Below are 25,261 nucleotides of genomic sequence, written 5' to 3'. Positions count from 1 at the left end.
CAATTACTAGGGGGAATAGGTTTAAGGCGCGAGGGGCAAGGTTTAGAGGAGATGTACGAGGCAAGCTTTTTACATAGAGACTAGTGGGTGCCTGGAACTCGCTACCGGAGGAGGTGATGGAAGCATGGGAATAGAGGGATACGGACCCTGGAAGTGTAGAAGATTTTAGTTTAGTCGAGCAGCATGGTTAACGCAGGCTTGGAGGGCCGAAGGGCCTGTTCATGTGCTGTCCTTCTCTTTGTTCTTTCATAAATCCATGTTGACTCTGACCAATTCTGCCACTGTTTTCTAAGTACTCCACTATAAAATCTTTGATTATGGACTTTAGAATTTTCCCCACTGCCGTAATCACGTCGACTAATCTATAATTGCATTTTCTTTCTACCTCCCTTTTTAAATAGTGAGGTTACATTAGCCTCCCTCTGATCTGTAGGAACTGTTCCAGAGTCGATACAATCTTGGAAGATGACCACCAATACATCCACTATTCCTTGAGTCACTTCCTTAAGTCGTCTGGTATGTAGATTATCAGGCCCCGGAGATTTATCGACCTTCAATCTCATCAATGTCCCCAACACCATTTCTCTACTCTGATTTCCATCAGTTCCTCCCCTCTCTGAACCCTGCATTCCCCAACATTTCTGGTATGTTATTTGTGTCGTCCTTTGAGAAAACAGAACCAAAGTATGTATTGAGTTGCTCAGCCATTTGTCTTCACTAGGGGCAGCACGGTAGCCTTGTGGATAGCACAATTGCTTCACAGCTCCAGGGTCCCAGGTTCGATTCCGGCTTGGGTCACTGTCTGTGTGGAGTCTGCACATCCTCCCCGTGTGTGCGTGGGTTTCCTCCGGGTGCTCCGGTTTCCTCCCACAGTCCAAAGATGTGCAGGTTAGGTGGATTGGCCATGATAAATTGCCCTTAGTGTCCAAAATTGCCCTTAGTGTTGGTTGGGGTTACTGGGTTATGGGTATAGGGTGGCGGTGTTGGCCTTGGGTAGGGTGCTCTTTCCAAGAGCCGGTGCAGACCCGATGGGCCGAATGGCCTCCTTCTGCACTGTAAATTCAATGATTCAATGATTCAATCTCTTGCTCTTCACGTATCTATAGAAACTTTTGCAGTCAGTTTTTTATGTTCCACGTAAGCTTACCCTCGTACGCTATTTCCCCTTAATCAATCTCTTGGTCCTCCTTTGCTGAATTCTAACCTGCTCCCAATCCTCAGGTTTGTTGTTTCTCCTGGCCAATTTGTATGCTTAGTCCTTGGATCTTGGAGTAATGTTTCAGAACTCACAAACTGTGGGAGGCTCCACCCTCTTTAAGAAGGTTGAAGCTTACCTGTGAAAGCTAATGTTCTTGCTTTATTTTTCTTCAGGTTTATTCCTGTGATTTGGAAAGGTGCCTCAAGGAGAATGGGGGAAAACAGTCACAATTGGGCAAAGCTGAAACCCCCTTCCCAAAAGAATTGGAAAACAAAGTTTCAAATGCTGTTTGGTTCATCTTTGATCTGAAAAGAAAAGTCACCTAAAGTCAGCACAATTGGGCACAGTTGGGAATGTTTGCAAACAAACCGAGAAGTTAACCCTTTCCACTGACAGCACGGTGATAATTTGCCTTTTAAAGATTTGGCTTTATCCCATTTCTTATCTTTCAAAACAGGGTGTTTGAGAACGGGTGATATGGGAGTTATCTCCAAACTGATTTCAAATATTTGTGTCTCTGATATACAAAGACAATATTGTGTGAATGCAATACTATTGGACAGTAAAGTTTCTCCAGGACTCCTGAATGAGACTGATAATAATTAATAGGATGGCCCACTCAGAATAAGATCGAGAAAATCACATTATCCAATGGAAATTGGAATAACTCACCCCGGGGAGAGCTCAATAGAACAGATCAATGTTATATCGATGTACATTCTAGTGAAAATCAGTGTAGATCAGACAAATAAATTGATAACTTTCTCTTGAGATAAATGTGTCCCTGCCTCTGAACTTTAAAAGATAAACTGAATTGATTGGCCATTGACTGAGGCATTGGAGCCATGCAAGGAGAGAGAAGTACAGATCCTCCGACAGAGATCTCCCCCCCCAAGATCACCAGAAAGTCCAAGAGTGACGTGTATGGCACATGGAGCCTGATACTGGGATACCAGTGTGGGTGTGCTGATGTGGAAATGCATGGTGAAGCTGCACTGAAGAACGGGTCCCAGACATACTCAGCTATTCGATAACAGAACAACATCGAGTGATTAATGTGGTCAGTAAAATGAGACAACATTTTAAATCATTATGATATTGACACATATTCCACTGGAAAACTGACTTTAAAACAATCAGAATATAATTATACACACTTGTATCTGTCAGAGGGAGTGAAATTAAAGTGAAGAGGGATCGAGAATCTGGATTTAGAAAATAGCCACAAGGTGGAGGTAGGTGAACAGAGAGCTGGAGAATCTTTAAAGTCCGTGCATGAACTTCTGTTTGAAGCAGATGTATTTTCAACATGCCAATAATTTGGAATGGTGTGAGATGCTCTGCAGCTGGGAAAGATGAATCTAAGTGAACAGTTATCACATTTTACTGGAAAGGTTTTTACTTTTATTCTTGGCGGCAGCTCAAGCATTTGTGTTGCTGATTCTGATAACTTTAGCAGTTTTAGTATGTTATCTAACTGTGTTGTCTATGTAATCAAGAAATTATGAAAACAAGCTTGTAGTGTAGAAATAGGTGGGTTGATCAGAAATCAGTTGAGAGAAGTCAATAAGGATATTCACTTCTCAAGACGAGAAGATTTGTGAGAAATAAATGATAAAATATGAAGGCATTTATTGAATATTATAGGAATAGCTCACTGCCTTTCTCGCCTGTGAAGAAATCTTCCACAGCAGCTTGCTGGGTGACAAACACAGGACAGGCCTGTTCTTTCTGCCCAGGACTGGTCTCTAACACAGGCTCTTAAATTGACATTTCTAACCCTGATATGATTGGATGTCAGGATCCATCCGCAAACCATTTGTCTGTGGAAAGGTTAAAACAGGAAGAGATTTCTAAAAAGATCCATACTGGCTTCACACAACACCCACACTGGCTCACAGCAGTGAACCATCCAGAGGAGACTGCAGCCACTAGTAATGGAGACCAGTACTCATTCTGCATAATCCGTCTGTCCTCTGGGACTGGGAAATCATTCTCAGGCTGTACGATGTTTTTTGTGTCCATTGTGCATCATTTTAAAATTTGTTTCTTAATAAACCAGCGTAAAATCACATATTAGCTTGGTCCCATTTGTTTTGGGTTATCTGTGACTCCTGGATCAAGTATCTCACCGATCACTGCATGCTGTTCTAGTCACCATATTATAAAATGATACCGAGGTACTGAAGAGGGTGCAAAGAAGATTTATAATGGTGAAACCAGAAATGTGTAGGTACATATAAAATATCAGGAAAAGATTGACAGGCTGGGTCTCCTCTCTCCTTAGAAATGAAGGCGGAGGGGATAACCTAATAGAAATCTTTAAAATAATGGAAGGTTTTGTGAGAGAGGATATGGAGAGAATGTGAGGAAGAGCATAGCTAGAGAACATCAATACTTTATACACATGATATGGAGACACCAATCCCTATACATGTGTTCCAGATTTTAATGTAATTGTCCAATACAGAAAACACAGTATTTTGTGTCTGCGTGGGTCTCACCCCCAAACCCAAGGAAGTAATAAGGTATGAGAATTGAAATAATCTATAGTTAGAAAGGAGAAAAGTCCCCAAAATGGAGCAATCTGTGACGGGACATAAATTAGTTGCCTCTTATCCTGGAGAAATTAATGTCCCAACAAAGTGTGTGTCTGAAACATTAATTCATTTGACAAATATCAAAATATTAAACTCCAACTGGTTACAGGGATTATTATCAGCAGCAACAAACTCCAGCTGTCAGAATGAACATGGTTCAGTCCTGGATGTGATTAACAGCAGCAATAACAGCAGAATCCAACCCCTGCAGTCACTCGTGAAGTCTCTGGTGTCTCAGCATGTGGGATGACCAAGTGAATCTCTTCCACACACACAGCAGATGAACGGCCTCTCCCCAGTGTGAGTGCGTTGGTGTTTCAACAGATCAGATGTAGTTTTATAGCTCGTCTCACAGTCAGAACATTTAAAAGGTTTCTGATAGTTTTTTGAAGAATAAAGGGATTAAGGGTTATGGTGTTCGGGCCGGAAAGTGGAGCTGAGTCCACAAAAGATCAGCCATGATCTCATTGAATGGCGGAGCAGGCTCAAGGGGCCAGATGGCCGACTACTGCTGCTAGTTCTTATGTTCTTATGATCACTGAACAAGTTGATGTGTAGCAAGGTGCCATAAGTGAAGGAATCTCTTCCCACACTTGGAGCAGGTGAACGACCTCTCTCCAGTGTGAACTGTCTGGTGTCTCTGCAGGTTAGATAAATGATTAAATCTTTCCCCACACACGGAGCAAGGGAACAGCCTCTACCCAGTGTGAACCTGCTGGTGTGTGAGCAGGTTGGCTGACTGAGTGAATCCCTTCCCACACTCGGAGCAGGTGAATGGCCTCTTTCCGGTGTGAACTCGCTGGTGTCTCAGCAGATCCATTTCACTTTTGAAGCTCTTCTCACAGTCAGAACATTTAAAAGATCTCGTATTACTGTGCACAAGTTGATGTTTCATAAGGTGTGCTGACTGAGTAAATCCCTTTCCACACAGGCAGCAGGTGAATGGTCTCTCCCCAGTGTGACTGCGTTGATGAGCTTCCGGCAGGGATGGAGATTTGAACCCCTTCCCACAACCTCCACATTTCCACCGTTTCTCCATGGTGCCGATGACCTTGTGTCTGTCCAGATTGGAGCCTCATTCACACATAGACCATCGTGTACAGTTTCTCTCTGCTGTGAATGATGTGATGTTTTTTCAGGCTGTGTAACTGGTTAAGGCTCTTTTCACAGTCAGCTCACTGGAACACATTCACTTGCCTATGTATGTGTCTCGGTGCTTTTTCCAGTCACACTGACCTTCCCACAGATAGAAGACAAACATTTCTCCTTCCACATTCAGGGGCCGATGATATTCATATCCTGACAAATCAAAGGCTCTCAAAAACCTTGAGTTTGCTGTCTGTAAGTCTTTCCATTCCAATACCCTGTAAAAAGAATCGAAGTAGAATGAAAATTGACAGCACAAAAACAGGTCATTGTACCCAGTGTCAGTGTATATATTCCCCATAAGACCATAAGACATAGGAGCGGAAGTAAGGCCATTCGGCCCATCGAGTCCACTCCACCATTCAATCATGGCTGATTTCAACTCCATTTACCCGCTCTCTCCATAGCCCTTAATTCCTCGAGAAATCAAGAATTTATCAACTTCTGTCTTAAAGACACTCAACGTCCCGGCCTCCACCGCCCTCTGTGGCAATGAATTCCACAGACCCACCACTCTCTGGCTGAAGAAATGTCTCCTCATCTCTGTTCTAAAGTGACTCCCTTTTATTCTAAGGCTGTGCCCCCGGTCCTAGTCTCCCCTGCTAATGGAAACAACTTCCCTACATCCACCCTATCTAAGCCATTCATTATCTTGTAAGTTTCTGTTAGATCTCCCCTCAACCTCCTAAATTCCAATGAATATAATCCCAGGGTCCTCAGACGTTCATCGTATGTTAGGCCTACCATTCCTGGGATCATCCGTGTGAATCTCCGCTGGACCCGCTCCAGTGCCAGTATGTCCTTCCTGAGGTGTGGGGCCCAAAATTGCTCACAGTATTCTAAATGGGGCCTAACTAATGCTTTATAAAGCCTATATGAGCCTATCGCTTCTCTCTGTCAGCAGGTCTTTCTATTCCTTTCTCTCTTGTGTCTGCAACTTGCTAAGTGCATTCATGCTGTTTTCCTCAACCAGTCCCTGTGGCAGTAAGTTCCACACCCTCTGGATAAAGACATTGAATCTAACCAGTACTATCCTGTGTGGCCGAAGAGCAATGCTGCCTCTTTTCTCAATTTCCTGCAGAGGCTGAATCATTGTTGATGAAAAAGCGTTGAGCCCAGCAGCATTACTCTTGTCTGATCATCTCTGGAAAGCAGGCGTACCAGAAAAGTCAGCTCAGCCTTCACAACACTCACAATACAGCCGATACCTTGTCAAGGAACTGTAATGAACCACAGACAACTATTTGTAGGAATCCCTGTCTGCCTATCCTCCGGTAAAACATCTTGAGATGTTAATGGCGATATGTGAATAAGATGAGGCGTTTCTTCATTCAATTTTGTAAATTGGAATTCTACACCCTTGAAGGCTGTGGATGCTCAGTCGCTGAGTATATTCAAGACTGAATTCAAGAGATTATTGGATACAGAGGAAAAGAAGGAAAATGGCAACAAGGAGAAAAAGTGGAGCAGGCTCTATGTCCTCCAACTGCTCCTGTTTATTCTGCTCTTAAGTAGCTCTTGATGGACAGTGTATTCTTTACATTGAGTAAAATGACCAATAACGATTTCGGATGTTATTTTGTTTCCATTCAGGTTCCGAGAATCGTAGAGGTGCATTGCACAAGAGGGGGCGATGGGGGTTGTTCAGCCCATCTTTCCTGTGCTGACTTTTAGAAAGAACGGACTTGTTCAGTCCCTCATTCCAGTTTCATGTCCCTAGCCATGCACTTTCTCATACTCAGGTAACTATCCACCTCTCTTTTAAAATTAATTAGTGAATCGTATCGCTGCCTTTTCAGGCAGATCCTGGAACTCACTGAGTTTTGCTCAACTGCCATTGTGATACAGGTAGTTCAATGAAGGTTTTTCAGTGGGCAGTATGAGAGTATTTCAAAAATATCAACAGAAAAATATGTTTGAATATTAAAATTATTGGATGGGAGGGTAGAGCTGGTCCAGGGATCAGAATGATTTTTCTCCTGGTCACTGGGACCCTGAAGCCTCCACTTCCTGTTCCTTCACCAAAATGGCCGCACATGCGCCGTTTCTACCAAGTTTCTACTTTTTTCCTACCAATATGGCGGCCGGTCACCTGGGTCAGTGGGCCGACACTAGACTCTGGACACTTTGGGAGCAGAGGGGGACAAATAGAAGTGGAGAGGCAGGAGGTAAAGGAGACAAATTTTATACAATTACAACTTGAACAATAACTTTGACAGAATCTCAAACCCCCAACGTCCCCAAAGTAAGAGGTGTATATGAAAACCACCACCTCCAATTCACACATCGTCCTGACTTGTCTGACATCCAGAATTGGGTGAGCAGACATTTCCTCCAATTAAACATTGGAAATAGTGAAGTCATTGAGTTTGCACATTCTCCCAGTGTCTGCGTGGGTTCCATCCCCACAACCCAAAGATGTGCAGCGTAGGTGGATTGGCCACGCTAAATTGGAAAATAATAATTGGGTACTCTAAACTTATTTTAAAAAAGAAATAGTGAAGCCATTGTCTTATGGCCCTGCTACAAACTCCATTCTCTAGTCACCATCCACCTCCCTGGCAACTGTGTTTATTTTATCCTTTCACAGGGAGTGGATATTGCTGGGGAAAATCATTGCCCACTCCTAATTGCCCTCGAGAAGATGGTGGTGAGTTGTCTTCTCAAACTGATGTAATGCATGATCTGTAGGTTGGGCCACAGTTTGGCCAGGGTGGGAGTTCCAGGATTTTCACCCAACAACAGTGAAGGAACAGGGACATAGTTCCAAGTCAGGATGTTGTGTGGCTTGGAGGGGAACCTGCAGGTGATGGTGTTCTCATGTGTCTGCTGTGCTTGTCGTATGAGTTGGTCAAGGGTTGAAAAGTACTGTCTAAAGAGCCTTGATGAGTTGCTGCAGTGCATCTTGCAGGTGGTACGCGCACTGTGTGCGACTAATGCAGATTTCAATGTCATATTTGACCAGAAGATGAGCTTTTGACTACATATTTGCACCATCACTAAGACTGTTTATATCCAGCTCAATAATATTGCCCGCCCTAGCCCTCACCTCAGTGTGTCTGCTCTGAAACCAACATCTATGCAACTGTTATCTTTAAACTTGATGATTGCAACATACTCCTGACCAGCATCCCAACTTTTATCATCTGTAAACTTGAAGATAATTTGCTGCCCATTTTCTCACTCTTACCAATTCCCTTTTCACTTGGCGCAGTCTTATCAACTGGTTGAACTGTTGATTACCAGAGGCAGCAGCAACACATCCAGCTCTACCTGGCCCTGCTCGCCTCTGCCTAAACTGATCACTATTTCTGGATTGTTCCTGGAAGCAAGGACAACCCAGATTCTGTTCTTCATGATCAGCTTCTTAAATCTCTCTCCTGACTTCAAACAAGTGCAAGAAGCTCATTGATTTCTTTGTCACTGACACTGAGATCATCCGTTCAGCTGAATCTACTTCCAAAAGTTATTTGTGAACTCGCCTGTGTCTCATTAGGTTTTGTGACTGCGTGAATCTCTTCCCACACATGGAGCAGTTGAAAGGCCTCTCCCCGGTGTGAACTCGCTGGTGTGTTAGAAGGTCAGATGAATTAGTAAATCTCTTCCCACACTTGAAGCAGATGGGCGGTCTTTCCCCAGTGTGACCACGTTTGTGTTTCAGCAGGTGTGATGAACTGCTCAATCCCTTCATACACACAGAGCAGATGAATGGCTGCTCTCCAGTGTGAATTCGCTGGTGTGTGCGAAGGTTGAACAATTGATTAAATTGTTTCCCACACATGGAGCAGGTGAAAGGTCTCTCCCCTGAGTGACTACGCAGATGTGTTTCCAGTTGGGATGGAGATATGAATGCCTTCCCACAGGCCCCACATTTCCATGGTTTGTCTATGGTGTGGATGTCCTTGTGTCTCTCCAGGTTGGATGATTTCACACCTGTAGATTCCAAATTTCTGATAAAAAGAGTTTATAAGCATCATCATTGTCAATACCGAATAAAAATGAAGGACAGACAATTCTCATTTGTATGGGACAGATTTTCTGCACTTGTTTTTGCGAAACAGTAAATCCTCATCACATCCATTCTCCCTCCTCCCTATGCTGGAATCCAAACCCCAGGGTGACAAACCAGCCCACATTTTATGGGCCATATTTGAATCCACTGAGATTTGCTGCTTGGGTGTCTGACTCATCAACTGGACCTATGTAGAACTCTGTTCCAACCGTTCTGGCAGCCAACCACCCCCTCCCTGGCCTCACATTTCTGTCAGCAGCCCACCCAACACCGCCCACCTCTTCACGCAGACCCATGCAGGCTTACCTTTAATTTTCACCATGAGAGTTTGTCAGTCTGCCAAACCTTTCTAACCATCTTCAAAATTCCTTTCTTTACAGTTTACCCGTTCCCTCCACTCTGGCTGGGTTCAGTTCTCAAGTCCCTCTGTGCAGTGAGAATAAATCGGTAATTTTCTCTCCTGGTCACTGGAATCCTGATGCCCCGCCCACTCTGTTGTTTCACCAAGACGGCCACAGCTGAAGCAAACCAGCCCCGGGAGCTCAAAATCAGGATCTGTGGGTTCTTTTTGGCGGTTTGGGGCCTCCAGCGGGTGTTTGCAAATCCTCCCCGCCCATCTCCCAGGGTTTCCTTCCTTTCCAGAGATCAGAGTCCTCATTGATTTGAGTGCAAAGTGTCAGCTCTTATTTATTGTCTCCCTCCCCCATCCTCTGATGTGAACCATCCTCCAGTCGCTGAAGCTGGATGGTGACCGTTAACCTGGGCCTGTTCGCAGGAGGGAGAAGCCCCGCAGCTGCAAACCAGAGAAGTGACAATGATTGTGTAGGGTTTGCGGATCCTCCCTCCCACCGCCTGACGCTAACTTCACTTCCCCGGGACAAAGGACTCTCCTTCAGACGAACAATAGCATTGCACCTGCGCGCTACTGTCTCACCTCATCAACCGCACTGCGCATTCTCCAGATCACAATGCCTAGGGGAATGATTGATGGCAGCTCCGGAGCACTAGTAAGAGGGGCGGGACTGGAGGACCGAACGGTTGCGGCTGGTCCAACAACCAATCGGAGCAAATGAGGGGCAGTGAATGAAGCATGCGCAGTGCGGGAAATGGCGAGGGGTGGATGCTTTTTTTCTCGGATCTGTAATTTGTAAGCGGAAAATCGCAGATCAGAGCGTATGGTGGAACCGGCGTGTGGATGGGAAGATTTCTATACAGGTTCTGTCATCTACAAACTCCCTCAAAAACGCATCAATCCCATTTGTACTGAGCGGGGCCAAAGATCCCTTAAATCGTTCTGGTTAATGATCACCATCTTTATTGGGGGCAATGTGCAGCACTGAGCATGTGCGGCCGCCATCACGTTGGGGGCAATATTTTCATAGCTGAGTGGAGCTTGTCCCCCATTGTTTCGAATTGAGGCAACCTGTCCATCAAACTGGGTCACCCTTCGAGTCCCAATGACTTAACGATGAGGTAGGGTGGAAGCAGGGAAGGAAAGAAAAGGATGTAAATCCTGCTCTCTGGATCCTACTACCTCAAGGGACATCCTGCCTTATGTGCCCAAATATCTGTGGCAAAGGTACCCTAAAACATATGGAATTATGCTCACTACTCCCAAAATGTTCCCCTACTGAAACCTCAACCACTTATCCAAGCTCATTCCCCAATACCAGATCCAGTACTGCCCCTTCCCTCGTTGGACTATCTACATATTGCACCAAGAAGGGATTGCTGACAATGACAAGGGGTAAAGTTAAGTTCAATAGGGCACACGAGTGGTCATCCTAAGTTAGAATAATATTCACAGCCAAAGATGTGCTGGTTGGGTGGATTGGCCACGCTAAATTGTCTGATAATTGGAAAAGAAATATAATTGGCTACTCTAAAATATTTTTTAAAAGTTAGAATTATAGAATCCCTGGGTGGGATTCTCTCCTACCCGGCGGGGCGGTGGGTCCCGGCCGGATGGAGTGGCGGGAACCACTCCGGCGTCGGTCCGCCCCAAAGGTGCGGATTTCTTCCCATCTTTAGGGACCAAGCCCTCACCTTGAGGGGCTAGCCCCACGCCGGAGTGGTTGGCGTGCCGCCAGCCTGCGGGTAAGGCCATTGGCGCCTCGCCAGCCAGGGCCGAAAGGACTTTGCCGGGCGGCGGAAGTCCGTGCATGCGCGGGACCGTCAGTGGCTGTTGACAGCATCCCCGCGCATGCGCAGGGGGGATGTCTCTACCGCGTCGGCCATGGTGAAGACTGTGGCCGACGCGGAGGGAAAAGAGTGACCCCATGGCACAGGCCCTCCCGCGGATCGGTGTGCCCCGATCGCGGGCCAGGGCACCGTGGGGGCACCCCCTGGGGCCATATCGCCCCCCCCACCAGGACCCCGGAGCCCGCCCGCGCTGCCTAGTCCTGCCGGGAAGAGAGGTGGTTTGATCCTTGCCGGCGGGACAGGCATTCCAGCAGCGGGACTTCGGTCCATTGCGGGATGGAGAATTGCCGGGGTGGGGGGGGGGGGGGGGAGGGGCTCGCCGACCGGCGTGCCGTGATTCCCGCCCCTGCCGAATATCCGGTGCCGGAGAATTTGGCAAACGGCGGGGGCGGAATTCACGCCAGCCCCCGGCAATTGTCCAACCCGGTGGGGGGGTCGGAGAATCCCGCCCCTGTTTCTGGGAGGGCAGTTTACGAGCTTTGAGGGGCTGACTGATATGTTTGGATTGGCGTGGGGAGAATGTTTCAGGTATATGCGGGTGCTGGACTTTGCAAGGAAGGTCTTCCCGATCTTCCCAATAGTGCCTGTCTCCTCGCTGTTGGAGGCTGTGCTGTCAGCGGACGCGGGTGGGGGGTTGTGGAGAGGGGTTCGTCTCGGTGATTTACAGGAGTGTTTTGGAGGAGGATGGCGTGTCCATGGAGGGGTTAAGGCAAAGTGGGAGGAAAAGCGCTGGAGGAGGGAGTGTGCTTTGAGGTGCTTCGGAGGCTAAATGCCTCGACTTTGTGTGCGAGGCTGGGGCTGATGCCACTGAAGGTGGTGTACAAGGTGCACCTTACAAAGTCTTGTGGTCTTGGCACCTTCAGGTGATGCCACCTAAGACAGAGTAAATAAAATCAGGAATACTCAGGAAGTATCAATTCGAGGAGCATAGATCTCTCAGAGATAACAAAGGAATAGATCAGAGTTTTAGCAACAGATGCTCTGAGCCTTGGGTGGAGTCAGGCAATGTTACTGAGGTGGAATCCAGTCTTCAAGATGATGTAAATATGTGGTTGGGAGCAAGTCACGGGGTCAAATATCACACCAACCATTTGGACAATCTCTTTCAGACTCAATACAGTTGTCAGGATGAGGTTTGAAGTCAGTGGCTAATAAATGGAGTTTGTTACAGGGACTGAACGCAATGTCTTCCCAATACTGAAGTGGAGAAAGTTTCTGCTCACCCATTACTTACTGTCAGAACTGTGTGTGCCTTGGAGGGGAATCTAGATGTGATGGTGTTCACAGACCCGATACCCTGGTCCTTCAAGGAGGCGGAGGTTGAGGGTTTGGGAGATCCTGTCAATGTTCTGGTTAGATTTTGGAAATATAAATTCCCTCTCCTTCTCCACCTCTGCTCTCAATCTTTTCTCACTCTCCTCCCCCCACAGAGGCCTGAAACTTTTCTGGCCCAGACGTGTGGAAGGTTCCCTTCCCTGAACGACATCAGTGAATCGGTTGTTCTTTTGTGAAGATCTGGCAGTTTTCAAGGTGACCTTTTCCTCGTGCCGGCCTCACAAATGACCAGATTTCAGCTCAATTTCACAACCCACCTTTGTGTTCTTCTGGATTTTCTCTCACTCCTTTTTTCTGTCCAAACTGATTTCACAGGATATTGGAAGGGGAAGGTTTGTATTCGGGAAATATCACATCAGGATCTAATGGAGTCGCTTAAGTTATCATTACTGAATATCAGCAGGTTTTGAACATAATATAAGAACATAAGAACTGGAAGCAGGAGTAGGCCATCTGGACCTTTGAGCCTGCTCCGCCATTCAATGAGATCATGGCTGATCTATTGTCGACTTAGCTCCACTTCCCCGCCAGAACTACCATAAGCCTTTATTCTTCAAAAAACTATCTATCTTTATCTTGAAAACATTTAATGAAGGAGCTTCAACTGCTTCACTGGGCAGGGAATTCCATCGATTCACATGGAAGGAAAAAACACCGTTCACAGTGGAGAGAAACCATACATGTGTTGTGTGTGTGGAAGAGGTTTCAGCCAATCTTCTGGCCTGTCAAGACACAAGCGCATTCACACTGACGCAAAACCGTGGAAATGTGGGGATTGTGAGGTGGCATTTGGTTTCCTGTCTGAGCTGGAAACTCATTGATGCACTCACACTGGGGAGTGACCATTCATCTGTTCCGTGAGTGGGAAGGGATCTACTTGGTCATCAAACCTGCTGACGCAACAGCGGGTTCACACTGGGAGAAGCTGTTCACCTGCTGTGTGTGTGGAAAAGGATTCACTGATTCATCCAAGCGACCTAAACAGCAGCGAGTTCACACCGGGGGAGACCATTTGCCTGCACTGAGTGTGGGAAGGGATTCACTCATATATCCACCCTGCTGAGACACCAGCGAGTTCACTTTTACTGCAACAAACAAACGAGAAGCAACAATGCCTAAACATTATTTTTACAGGGAACGTATCCCTTAAACTATAAATAGAATGTTGCCCTTTTACTTTTCACAAAATCAAACATGGTTACATCGCTGAAGTTGTCACTCAATTCTCCTGGGACCAGCCCAATGTGATTCTTCGTTCCTATGTTTACTTCCATTCTATTCCTTTGCCTGACTGGCAAACCTTCATCCCAGAAGTGTCTTTTGCAATGATGGTTCTCCTGATGATATTCAGGTCCCGATAAACCAAGTGACTCTTCCAAATAGGGGCTAGGAGCTGGTTTAGCACACTGGGCTAAATAGCTGGCTTTTAAAGCAGACCCACGCTTGCCAGCAGCATGGTTCATTGCCGTACCAGCCTTCCCGAACAGGCGCCGGAATGTGGCGACTTGGGGCTTTTCACAGTAACTTCATTTGAAGCCTACTTCTGACAATAAGTGATTTTCATTTCATTTAATTTCAAATCCTGAAGTGGCGTTAGGTTTTTTTCTGCAAATCTTCATCTAATATCCTGTAAAAGGAATTGACAAACGAAAATTGAGAACAGGCAATTCTAGTTTCCATCCAACACACTCTCCCTCCATTTTCACTCTGCTGTATGTAATATTCATCCTCCTAATTATCTAAAGGTGCTGATTCCGGCTGACTGACAGATCCCTGCTCACTGCTTCCCATCTTGGAGAGGCCTGAAAATCTCCATGCAGACTGCCAGACATAAATGTGTCTATATTACTGAACTCTAAATGTGTGGAAAATACAGACTAGATTCACTTCCTTTCTCTACAGTTGCTGCAAGTTACCAATGACTCCTCAGGCCGGGATCGAACCCAGGTTCAGAATCGAACCCAGGTCCTCAGCACCGTATAGACAGCAGTGCTAACCACTGGGCCACAGTGCTGCCCTATTCAAAACAGAGTTGAGGAGAAGCTGCTTCTCCCAAGGGCTGTGAATCTGTGGAATTCACTACCCCAGAGTGCGGAGGAGCTGGGACAGTGAGTAAATTTAGGGAGGAGTTGGACAGATTGTTAATTGGGTCGAAGGGTTCTGAAGAACTCTCAGGACCGGGAAGAAAAGGCCAGGATGAGATCAGCCATGATGGAATGGCAGAGCAGATCAATGGGCCAAATGGCCTAATCCTGCTCCTATACCTTATGAACTTCTGAAAGGGGGAGACATTGATTTGCTCCCAGATGTTGGTAGAAGAGGAAGTTTTAGTCTGAAACCCTTCAACCTCCACATTGTGACATCACAAAGGCCCTCATTCTCTAAATCAGCCAATACGAATCAATCCGCTCCGCGGTGACGTCACTGCATTAGAGCGCACACGCCGGCGCGCAGACACGCGAGCCCAACCCCCACCCTCTGTTTCCTCGCCCCCAAAACTTCCTCGAGACGGTTTCCAGGCAACCGCCTGACAGTTCCGGCCGTCGGTGGTTTTCCCATCCCCTGACCCGGGATTGCGCATGTCTCAGGGAGTGGGGATGCTGCGCATGCGCATGTGAGCTCTCTTCCGCTGACCTTACCGCTCAGATGCTGACCAATGGGAAAACTTGGAGGACCGGAAAGACTCTGCCCCTCCGCCAATCAGAGCTCCACCATTGTCTCAATGCGGAAGCTGGACATGGAGGTTTTTGCCGAGCAAAGCTGTTGTTCCCCCCAACCTTGAATGAGCTTGAGCTGCACACAGACTCCTGTGAGTAAAACACTTTCTTTTCTCCCCCTTTCCATTTCTTTTCTCATTCTCACCTTCAATTGGTCACTTGCAGCAACTGAAGGGAACGGAAGTGAATTCAGGGAGGGTCAGACTCTGGAAAGGTTGGCCCAGGCCTCTCTCTCTCTTAAAGACATTGACATCCTTTGCTCCCTCAGCTTGACACATTTATTTGTCTGGCTAAAAGGATGGTCTGTTCCTAATGTTAACAATTAAAGGGCTGGTTTCCCCAGGAGATGGCTGACATTTAAGGGGTCAGTAAACAGGCCAAATCAAACCCAGCCAATTACTTCCCTGTCGGAATACTCTCCATCATCAGCATAGTGATGGAAGGAATCATCAAAGGCCCTATTAAGTGGCACTTATTCTGCAATAACCTGCTCCTGGACGCTCAGTTTGGGTTCCGCCAGTGTCACTCAGCTCCTGACCTCATTACAGCCTTGGTTCAAACTTGGACGAAAGAGCTGAATGCCAGAAGTGAGGTGAGAGTGACTCCCCTTGACATCAAGGCAGCATTTGACTGAGTATTGCATCAAGGAGCCCCAGCTAAACTGGAGTCAATGGGAATCAGGGGATAATTCTTCACGGGTTGGAGTCATACCTGGCACAAAGGAAGATGGGTGTGGTGATTGGAGGTCAATCATCTCAGCTCCAGGACTTCACTGCAGGATTTCCTCAGGGCAGTATCAGAGGCCCAACCATCTTCAGCTGCTTCATTAATGATCTCCTTTCCATCATAAGGTGAGAAGTGGTGATGTTTGCGGATGACTGCGCAATGTTCAGCACCATTCTCAACTCCTCAGACAATGAAGCAGTCCGTGTCCAAATTTAGTAAGACTTGGACAATATCCAGACTTGGGCTGATAAGTGACAAGTTACATCCATTGCTACACAAGTGCCAGGCAATGACCATCTCCGACAAGAGAGGATCTAACCACCACCCCTTGACATTCAGTGGCATTCCCATCACTGAAACCCGCACAACCAACATCCTGGGGGTTACCATTGATCAGAAACTGAACTGGACTAGCCATATTAATACTGTGGTTACCATGGCAGATCAAGGGCTGGGAATCTTATGGCGAGTAACACGCCTCCTGATGCCCCAAAGCCTGTCCACCAGACATCTACAAGCACATGTTAGGAGTGTAATGGAATACACTCCACTTTGTTGGATGAGTGCAGCTCCAACAACACGCAAGAAGCTCGAATCTATCCAGGACAAAGCAGCCTGATTGATTGCGCCGCCTTCTGCAAACATTCAAACCTTCCACCACCGACAAGCAGTAGCAGCCATGTATACCATGTCCAAGATATACTGCAGTAACTCATAAAGGTTCCTCAGACAGCACCTTCCAAACCCACAACCATCTAGAAGGACAAGAGCAGCAGATACCTGGGAACCTCACCACCTGGAGGTTTGCTTCCAAGTTACACACCACCCTGACTTGGAAATATATTGCCGTTCCTTCACTGTCCCTGGGGCAACATCCTGGAATTCCCTCCAGAACAGCACAGGGGATGTAGGGCAGCATGGTGGAGCAGTGGTTAACGCTGCTGCCTCACGGCGCCGATGTCCCAGGTTCGATCCCGGCTCTGGGACCATGTGTAGTTTGTACACTCTCCCCCGTGTTTGCGTGGGGTTTCGCCCCCACAACCCAAAGATGTGCAGGTAAGGTGGATTGGCCATGCTAAATTGCCCCTTAATTGGAAAAAAATGAATTGGGTAATTCAAATTTATAAAAAACAAATTTTTTAAAAAAACAGCACAGGGGATGTACCAACACCTCAAGGACTGCAGCAGTTCAAGAAGGCAGCTCACCACTACTTTGGAAGGGCAACTGGGGATGGGCAATAAATGTTGGCCTGACCAGCATTGTCCACATGCCGTAAATTAATTTTTAAAAATTTAATATCGGACAAAGATATGTCTAGTGTTGTTATATGGTACGTATTATATATATTATTGGTGGTTCTGTAATAAAATAAATGTATTATTATTTTTAGTTTTGTAATATAGTACTGTACCTACATTATATATTTCCAGTCATACAGTCATTGCAGCACTGACAGAATCCATTTGGTAACTCAAGTCAATGCTGACTCTCTGTACAGCAATCCAGTCAGTCCCATTCCCCCTCGATATCCCTGTTCACCTGCAAGTTTATTTTCTTGAAGTGACCATCCTATTTTATTTTAAATTATGAATCATCTCAATAACTTCCACAACCCTTGTGTGCAGTGAGTTCCCTGTCATGACCACTCCATGACTAAATAAAATTCTTCCTCAAGAATTTCCCCATCTCTAATCAGTAAATGTACTTATATGGAGATTTTCTACTCTTGTACAGGTTTTAGTGAGTTTAGATTTGTTGATCAGCACCTTCAGGAAAATTGGGAGGGAAAGTAAGTGAATACAGTCTGTATATTACACACACTTTCAACAAAAGAACAAAGAACAAAGAAATGTACAGCACAGGAACAGGCCCTTCGGCCCTCCAAGCCCGTGCCGACCATTCTGCCCGACTAAACTACAATCTTCTTCACTTCCTGGGTCCGTATCCCTCTATTCCCATCCTATCCATGTATTTGTCAAGGTGCCCCTTAAATGTCACTATCGTCCCTGCTTCCACCACCTCCTCCGGTAGCGAGTTCCAGGCACCCACTACCCTCTGCGTAAAACACTTGCCTCGTACATCTACTCTAAACCTTGCCCCTCTCACCTTAAACCTATGCCCCCTAGTAATTGACCCCTCTACCCTGTGGGAAAGCCTCTGACTATCCACTCTGTCTATGCCCCTCATAATTTTGTATACCTCTATCAGGTCTCCCCTCAACCTCCTTCGTTCCAGTGAGAACAAACCGAGTTTATTCAACCGCTCCTCATAGCTAATGCCCTCCATACCAGGCAACATTCTGGTAAATCTCTTCTGCACCCTCTCTAAAGCCTCCACATCCTTCTGGTAGTGTGGCGACCAGAATTGAACACTATACTCCAAGTGTGGCCTAACTAAGGTTCTATACAGCTGCAATATGACTTGCCAATTCTTATACTCAGTGCCCCGGCCAATGAAGGCAAGCATGCCGTATGTCTTCTTGACTACCTTCTCCACCTGTGTTGCCCCTTTCAATGACCTGTGGACCTGTACTCCTAGATCTCTTTGACTTTCATCCAGTAACATAGACATATATCTGTCTGGCAGCCTGCATGAAGATTTTCAGGTCTCTGTGTCCAGGACAGGAAGTTTGGATCTGTCAAACAGCCTGAATCAGCACCTTCAGGAGAATTGGGAGGGTGAATATTAGATACAGCAGAGTGAGAATAGAGGGAGAGTGTGTGGGATAGAGATTTAGAGCATTTCAGGGAAAGAGAGAGGAAAGAATGTTCGATATAAACTAGAATTGTCAGTTCTGAGTTTCTATCCTGTACTGACAATGATTACTATTGTAAAATCTGTTTGCAGGAAGTTAGAACGAGAGGAGTTTGAGGCCGATATCTCAAACTAAATATCATGTCAAGAACTGACTGAGTCACTCAATTCTTGGGAACTGAAGATCATCGGCCTTTGAATCTAGAAGGAGAAATGCTTGTCTATTCTGTCTGCTTCAAGATATTTTAAACATCAGTGTGTCTGGAAAAGCACTGAGACACACACACACCCATGTGGGACTATTACAGAGCACTGACTGTGGAAAGAGCTTTAACCAGTGACACAGCCTGAAAAAATACTACACCATTCACAGCAGGGAGAGACTGTATATGTGTTGTGTGTGTGGATGAGGCTTCAACTGATCATCCAACGTGGTGAGACGCAAGATCACCCGGACCATGGAGAAACCATGGAAATGTGAGGATTGTGGGAAGGGATTCAAAGGCCCGAACGAGCTGGAAAGGCATCAATGCAGTCTCACTGGAGAGAAGCCGTTCACCTGCTCTGACTGTGGGAAGGGATTCACTCAGTTATCCAGACTGCAGAGACACCAGAGAGTTCACACTGGAGAGAAGCCTTTCACCTGCTCTCAGTGTGAAAAGAGATTCACTCACATTGGCAACCTGCGGAGACACGAACAAGTTCACACTGGGGAGAGGCCGTTCACCTGCTCTGACTGTGGGAAGGGATTCACTCAGTTATGCAGACTGCAGAGCCACCAGAGAGTTCACACTGGGGAGAGGCCTTTCACCTGCTCTCAGTGTACAAAGGGATTCACTGACATTGGCAACCTGCGGAGACACGAACGAGTTCACACTGGAGAGAGACCGTTCACCTGCTCTCACTGTGAAACGGATTTCATTGATAGTGTCAGGCTGCGGAGACACGAACGAATTCACACTGGAGAGAGGCCTTTCACCTGCTCTCAGTGTGAAAAGGGATTCACTGACATTGGCAGCCTGCGGAAACACGAACGAGTTCACACTGGAGAGAGGCCTTTCACCTGCTTTCAGTGTGAAAAGGGATTCATTGATATTGGCAACCTTCGTAGACACGAACGAGTTCACACTGGAGAGAGGCCTTTCATCTGCTCTCAGTGTGAAAAGGGATTCAATGTCATTGGCAACCTGCGGAGACACGAACGAATTCACACCGGGGAGAGGCCATTCATCTGCTCTGTGTGTGATAAGGGATTCATTCAGTTATGCAGACTGCAGAGCCACCAGAGAGTTCACACCGGGGAGAAGCCGTTCATCTGTCCTGTGTGTGATAAGGGATTCACTGAATTATCCAGCCTGCAGAAACACAATGTCACTCACACCAAGAGCAGGCCCTTTGAATGCTCTGACTGCAGGAAGGGTTTCAAAAGCTCACAGCTACTGATGTCCCACCAGCGCATTCACTCTGAGGAGAGACCGTTCAGCTGCTCTCATTGCACAAAGAGGTTTAGAACCTCATCCAACCTGATAAAACACGAGCGAGGTCACACCGGGGAGAGCCTGTTCACCTCTCCGACTGTGAAAAGATTAACTCGGTCATCACTTGCTGAGCCACAATGTCACTCACACCAATGAGAGACCCTTTAAATGCTCCGACTGTGGGAGTGGGTTTAAAAGCTCTCTGGTACTGATGTCCCACCAGCGCATTCACACTGAGGAGAAACTGTTCAGCTGCTCTCTCTGCACAAAGAGGTTTCAAACGTCATCCACATTGCGGAGACACCAGTGAGGTCACACTGGAAAGAAGCCATTCACCTGCTCTCACTGTGGGGAGGGATTCACTCAGTCGTCCAACATGCTGAGACACCAAAGGGTTCACAAGTGATGATGGGTTAAATTCTGCTGTTATTCCTGCTGTTAATCACATCCAGGACTGAAGTGGGTGGAGGGATTTGTCTTCTCATCAACTCCTCCTGCTGCTAGGATGTGGCGATCCTGGCGAACTACTGCTCCCCGGACCTGGAATACCCGACTGTGAAGTGCCGTCCATACTACCTTCCATGGGAATTCTCTTCTGCGATCATCACGGCGGTCTACATCCCACCCCAGGCGGAAGTGAAGAAGGCGCTTGATGAATTGTAACCGCTATAAATAACAATGAAGCAGAATACCCGGAGGCCTTGTTCATTGTGGCCGGGGACTTTAACCAGGCCAACCTCGAGTGTATTGCCAAAATTCCACCAATACATCTCCTGTCCCGACAGGGGCCCCAACATCCTTGACCACTGCTACACAAACATCAAGGGCGCCTCTCGATCCGTCCCCTGACTGCACTTCGGAAAATCGGAGCACAAGACGGTGCTCCTTCTCCCGGCATACAAGCAGAAACTGAAGCGGAGAATCCGGTTAAGAAGGTCGTGCAACGCTGGTCCGAGGCAACAGAAGAGCTCCCACGTGACTGCTTGGAGTCAGTGGACTGGTCCATATTCAAGAACCCCGCAGCCAACCTAAACAAGTATACCAGCACCGTCACAGACTTCATCAGCAAGTGTGTAGAAGATTGTGTGTCAAAGAAGGTAGTACGTACGTTACCCAACCAGAAACCATGGTTTAATCGGGAGATTCACTCCCTCTGGAAGGGCACGTCTGAGGCATTCAAGACAGGCGACCCTGACCTAATCAAAAGATCTAGGTATGACCTCCGCAAAGCCATCACAGACTCCAAGAGACAACACCAGGACTCCCAAGAGACAATACCAGACTAAGCTGGAATCACAGATTAACGACATGGACTCTCGTTGGTTGTGGCAAGGCTTAAATAACATAATGCGTGCAAAGTAAAGCCGAGTAGAGTCTTCAGCAGCAGCGCAGCCCTCCCCGACAAACTCTGCGTTCTATGCTTACTTCGAGCAGGAAACCAACAAACCTTGGACACACCCATGCCCACCGTCATAGCCTCCAAAGCCAGATTGGCCTTCTTGAAAGTGAACCCTCGGTAAGCGACAGGTCCTGACGGGATCCCTGCCATGCACCCAGATCCTGCGCTGACCAACTGACGGGTGTGTTTGCGGACATCCTCAACCTCTCCCTACTCCGTTCTGAGGTTCCCACCTGCTTCAAGAAGACCACCATCATACCGGTGCCAAAGAAGAACCAGGCAACGTGCCTCAATGAATACCATCCGATGGCCTTGACATCGATCATTATGAAATGCTTAGACCACAGCTGGAGTAATGTGTGCAGTTTTACTCCCCTTACCTTAGGAAAGGTATTGCCACAGAAGAACAGCAACAAAGTTTCACCAGACTTGTTCCAGGTTTGACAGGACTGTCCTATGAAGAGAGATTGGGGATACTAGGTCTTTTTTCTCTAGAGTTTCAAGGAATGAGGGATTTAATTGAAACTTATAAAATCCATAAAGGAATAGACAGAGGAGGTGCAGGCGAGATGTTTCCCTGGGTTGGAGAGTCTGGAACCAGGGGACACAATTTCAAAATAAGGGGGAAGCCACTTAGGACCGGTCTCGGAGGAGACATTTCTTTACTCCGAGGGTTGTGAATCTTTGGAATTCTCGACCCCAGAGGGCTGTGGGAGCTCAGTCGCAGAGTGAGTTTAAAGCAGAGACTCACAGATTTCTAAATCCCAATAACACAAAGAGATATGGGGATAGTGGGGGAAAAGGCATTGAAGTGGTTGACCAGCCATGATCGTATTGAATGGTGGAGCAGGCTCGACGGGCTGAATGGCCAACTCCGGCTCCGATGATATAAAGATGGGTAGGAAAGTAAATTGTGAAGAGGACATAAGGAGACTACAAAGGGATATGGATAGGTTAAGTGAGTGGGAAAAGATCTGCCAAATGGAGAATAATGTGGGAATATGTAAATTTGTCCTTGTTGGCCAGAAGTATAAAAAAGCTTATTATCTAAATGCTGCGTGATTGCAGAGCTCTGAGATTCAGAGGGATCTGGGTATCTGAGAGCATGAATCACAAAAGGCGAGTATACAGGAACAGCAAGTAATTAGGAAAGCTAATAGAATGTTATTGTTTATTGTGAGGGGAATTGAATACAAAAGTAGGGAGGTTATGCTTCAGTTATACAGGACATTGGTGAGACCACATCTGGAGCACTGTGTACAGTATTGCTCTCATTTAAGGAATTATGTCAATGTGTTGGAAGCAGTTCAGGGAAGGTTTACTGGACTCATACCTGGAATTGGAGGCTGGTCTTATGAGGAATGATTGGACAGGCTGTTTAGGTGACTTGATTGAACCGCATAAATCCTGAGGGGCCTTGACAGGGTGGATGTGGAAAGGATGTTTCCTCTTGTGGGAGGATCTAGAAATTGGAGTCACTTTAAAAGTAATAACTTGCCCATTTAAGGCAGAGGAGAACTTTTTTCTCTGAGGGTTGGGAGTCTTTGGAACTCTCTTCCTCAAAGGGCAGTGGAAGCAGAGTCTTTGAATATTTTGAAGACTGAGTTGAATAGATTCTTGATAATCAAGGGGGTGAAAGATTATTGGGGGGTCGGCGGGAATGTGGAGTTGAGGTTACTATCAGATCAGCCGGGAACTTATTGAATGGTGGAGCAGTCTCGAGGGGCCGAGTGGCCTACTCCTGCTCCTAATTTGTATGTTATCACATCCTTTCTAATAGATTTTAGCATTTTCCCTCCTGTTGATGTCAGGCTAATGGGTCTGTGGTTCCCTGTTTTTTCTCTCCCTCCTTAAATATTGGGGTTACATTTACCACCTTCCAATCTGCAGGAACCATTTCAGAATCTATAGAATTGTGAAAGATGATCACCAATGTATCCACTATCTCTACAGCCACCTCTTTCAACACTCTGGGATGTAGAGCAGCAGCTTTTGGGGATTTATTAACTTTCAACCACATTAATTTCTCCAGTACTACTTTTTCACTAATTCTAATCTCTTTCAGTTCCTCGTGCTCACTGGTCCCTTGGGGGTCTCATATTTTTGGGACAATTTCTGTATCTTCCACCATGAAGACAGACACACATTGTTTAGTTTCTGTGTCATTTCCTCATTCCCCATTATAAACTCTCCTGTCTCTGCCTGGAATGGACCCACATTGGTCTTTGCTAATCTTTCCCTTTTCACATTCCTATTGGAGCTTTTCCAGTTCTCCCCAGTTTGCTCTCACATTCTATTTACTCATTATGAGTTTCTTGATCCTCCTTTGCTGAATTCTCAAACAAGTTTCCAATCGTCAGGGTTGCACTTATTTTGGCAACTATATGAGTGATAAGATCTATTTTATCTTCAAAAATGAGACCAAGATCTGGTTGATTGGAGGTGTCCAAAAATACAACTTTATTGCTAATTATCCACCTTGATTCTCTTGCATAAAAATAAATCAAAATGCAGATCAAATAATACATCAAAACATAATAGAGTTAAACAAAAACATGAGAAAATATTAGGAAATCAATAGATGGTTCATAATTTCATAAAGCATGAATACAGAAGAAACTTTAGTCATGAAACTTTATTCTTAAAGAAATTCTTATCAATGGTGTAACCCCTTATTGGTTTCAAATTCTCAGCTGAGGCTTCCTGATTTATTCAAAAAACTCTCCGTCACTTGGAGCATGATTTGTTATCCAGGCATTGGTCATTACTTAAGATTCATTAATATCTATCAATTTAATTAAATGTCTACATGTTCCTGCCACATGTACCAATCCTCTGAAGATAAGGTGTTCTGCATTAACCTTGCTTGTTGCTCAGGCTTTGCTACATTTTGTGAATGTTTCTGTTGCTGAGGCTGCGATACTTTTTCACTACTACATGTATTTGTAGAACAATGGTTTATTCATTACGAGGGCTTTTATGCAACTTTTCTTGAAACCGTGTTAGATTCTGACACATCAAGTTGCTGTACAGCAATTCTCATATTTTTATATGAAACAATGACTTTGCCTTGTGGATATTCCATTTTCTGTCTGTATGTATACTGAATTTAAGAATTATACTGCATTGATTCTTCAAGGTACCAATAAATCAGTGAAGCAATAAACCTATAATCTATCAATGAGCCTCTTCCTTTGACCTAATGGAATCTTTAATTTTTCTTGTTAGCCACGGTTGCGTCACTTTCCCTGTTGGATTTTTGTTTCTGAAAGGAATCTATATTTTATATAAATATGTGTAATTCTTTAAATGCGATTGCCTGTGTATCATTACACATTTTATTGTATGTTCCCAATCAACTTGCCCCTCATAGCTTGACAGTTTCCTTCTGTGACAGAACCATGTAACCACCAAAGCCTATCTTCATCTAAACCTGCATGCTTTGGGGTTCCAAACAGAAACAGGAACTATCTGGCATCTACCTTCCAAACACCCTTTCACTCTGTGATCCTTATGAAATTTGCCACAAGGCTCAAAAGCATCAGTCGTGAGAAGGCCAGTCCAGCAGAAAGAAACCCTCCGACCCTCCCCATTGACCAACTGTCAGAATGAACAAAATGCAGTCCTGGATGTAATTGAGGAGCAACAATAACAGCAGAATCCAACCCCTGTAATCAATTGTGAACTTGTTGG

General features: G+C 45.9%; 2 protein-coding genes across 2 annotated transcripts in view; one reads left to right on the top strand and one right to left on the bottom strand.

Annotated features, from left to right (window-relative positions):
* LOC140422297 (uncharacterized) overlaps positions 1–25,261 on the bottom strand; it is a 380,604-nt gene that overhangs the window by 94,963 nt on the left and 260,380 nt on the right. The gene's annotated exons all lie outside the window — the stretch shown is intronic.
* LOC140420525 (uncharacterized) lies at positions 15,196–24,878 on the top strand. The gene is made up of 2 exons (XM_072504526.1): positions 15,196–15,302; positions 18,785–24,878. The coding sequence occupies exon 2, from the start codon at positions 19,150–19,152 to the stop codon at positions 20,323–20,325; it is 1,176 nt and encodes a 391-aa protein (XP_072360627.1). The 5' UTR covers positions 15,196–15,302; positions 18,785–19,149; the 3' UTR covers positions 20,326–24,878.

The sequence above is a fragment of the Scyliorhinus torazame genome, chromosome 5, assembly GCF_047496885.1.
Source record: "Scyliorhinus torazame isolate Kashiwa2021f chromosome 5, sScyTor2.1, whole genome shotgun sequence".
Classification (NCBI taxonomy): Eukaryota; Metazoa; Chordata; class Chondrichthyes; order Carcharhiniformes; family Scyliorhinidae; genus Scyliorhinus; species Scyliorhinus torazame.
The sequence above is the reverse complement of the archived record's forward strand: the minus strand, read 5'-3'. Positions and strand labels throughout refer to the sequence as shown.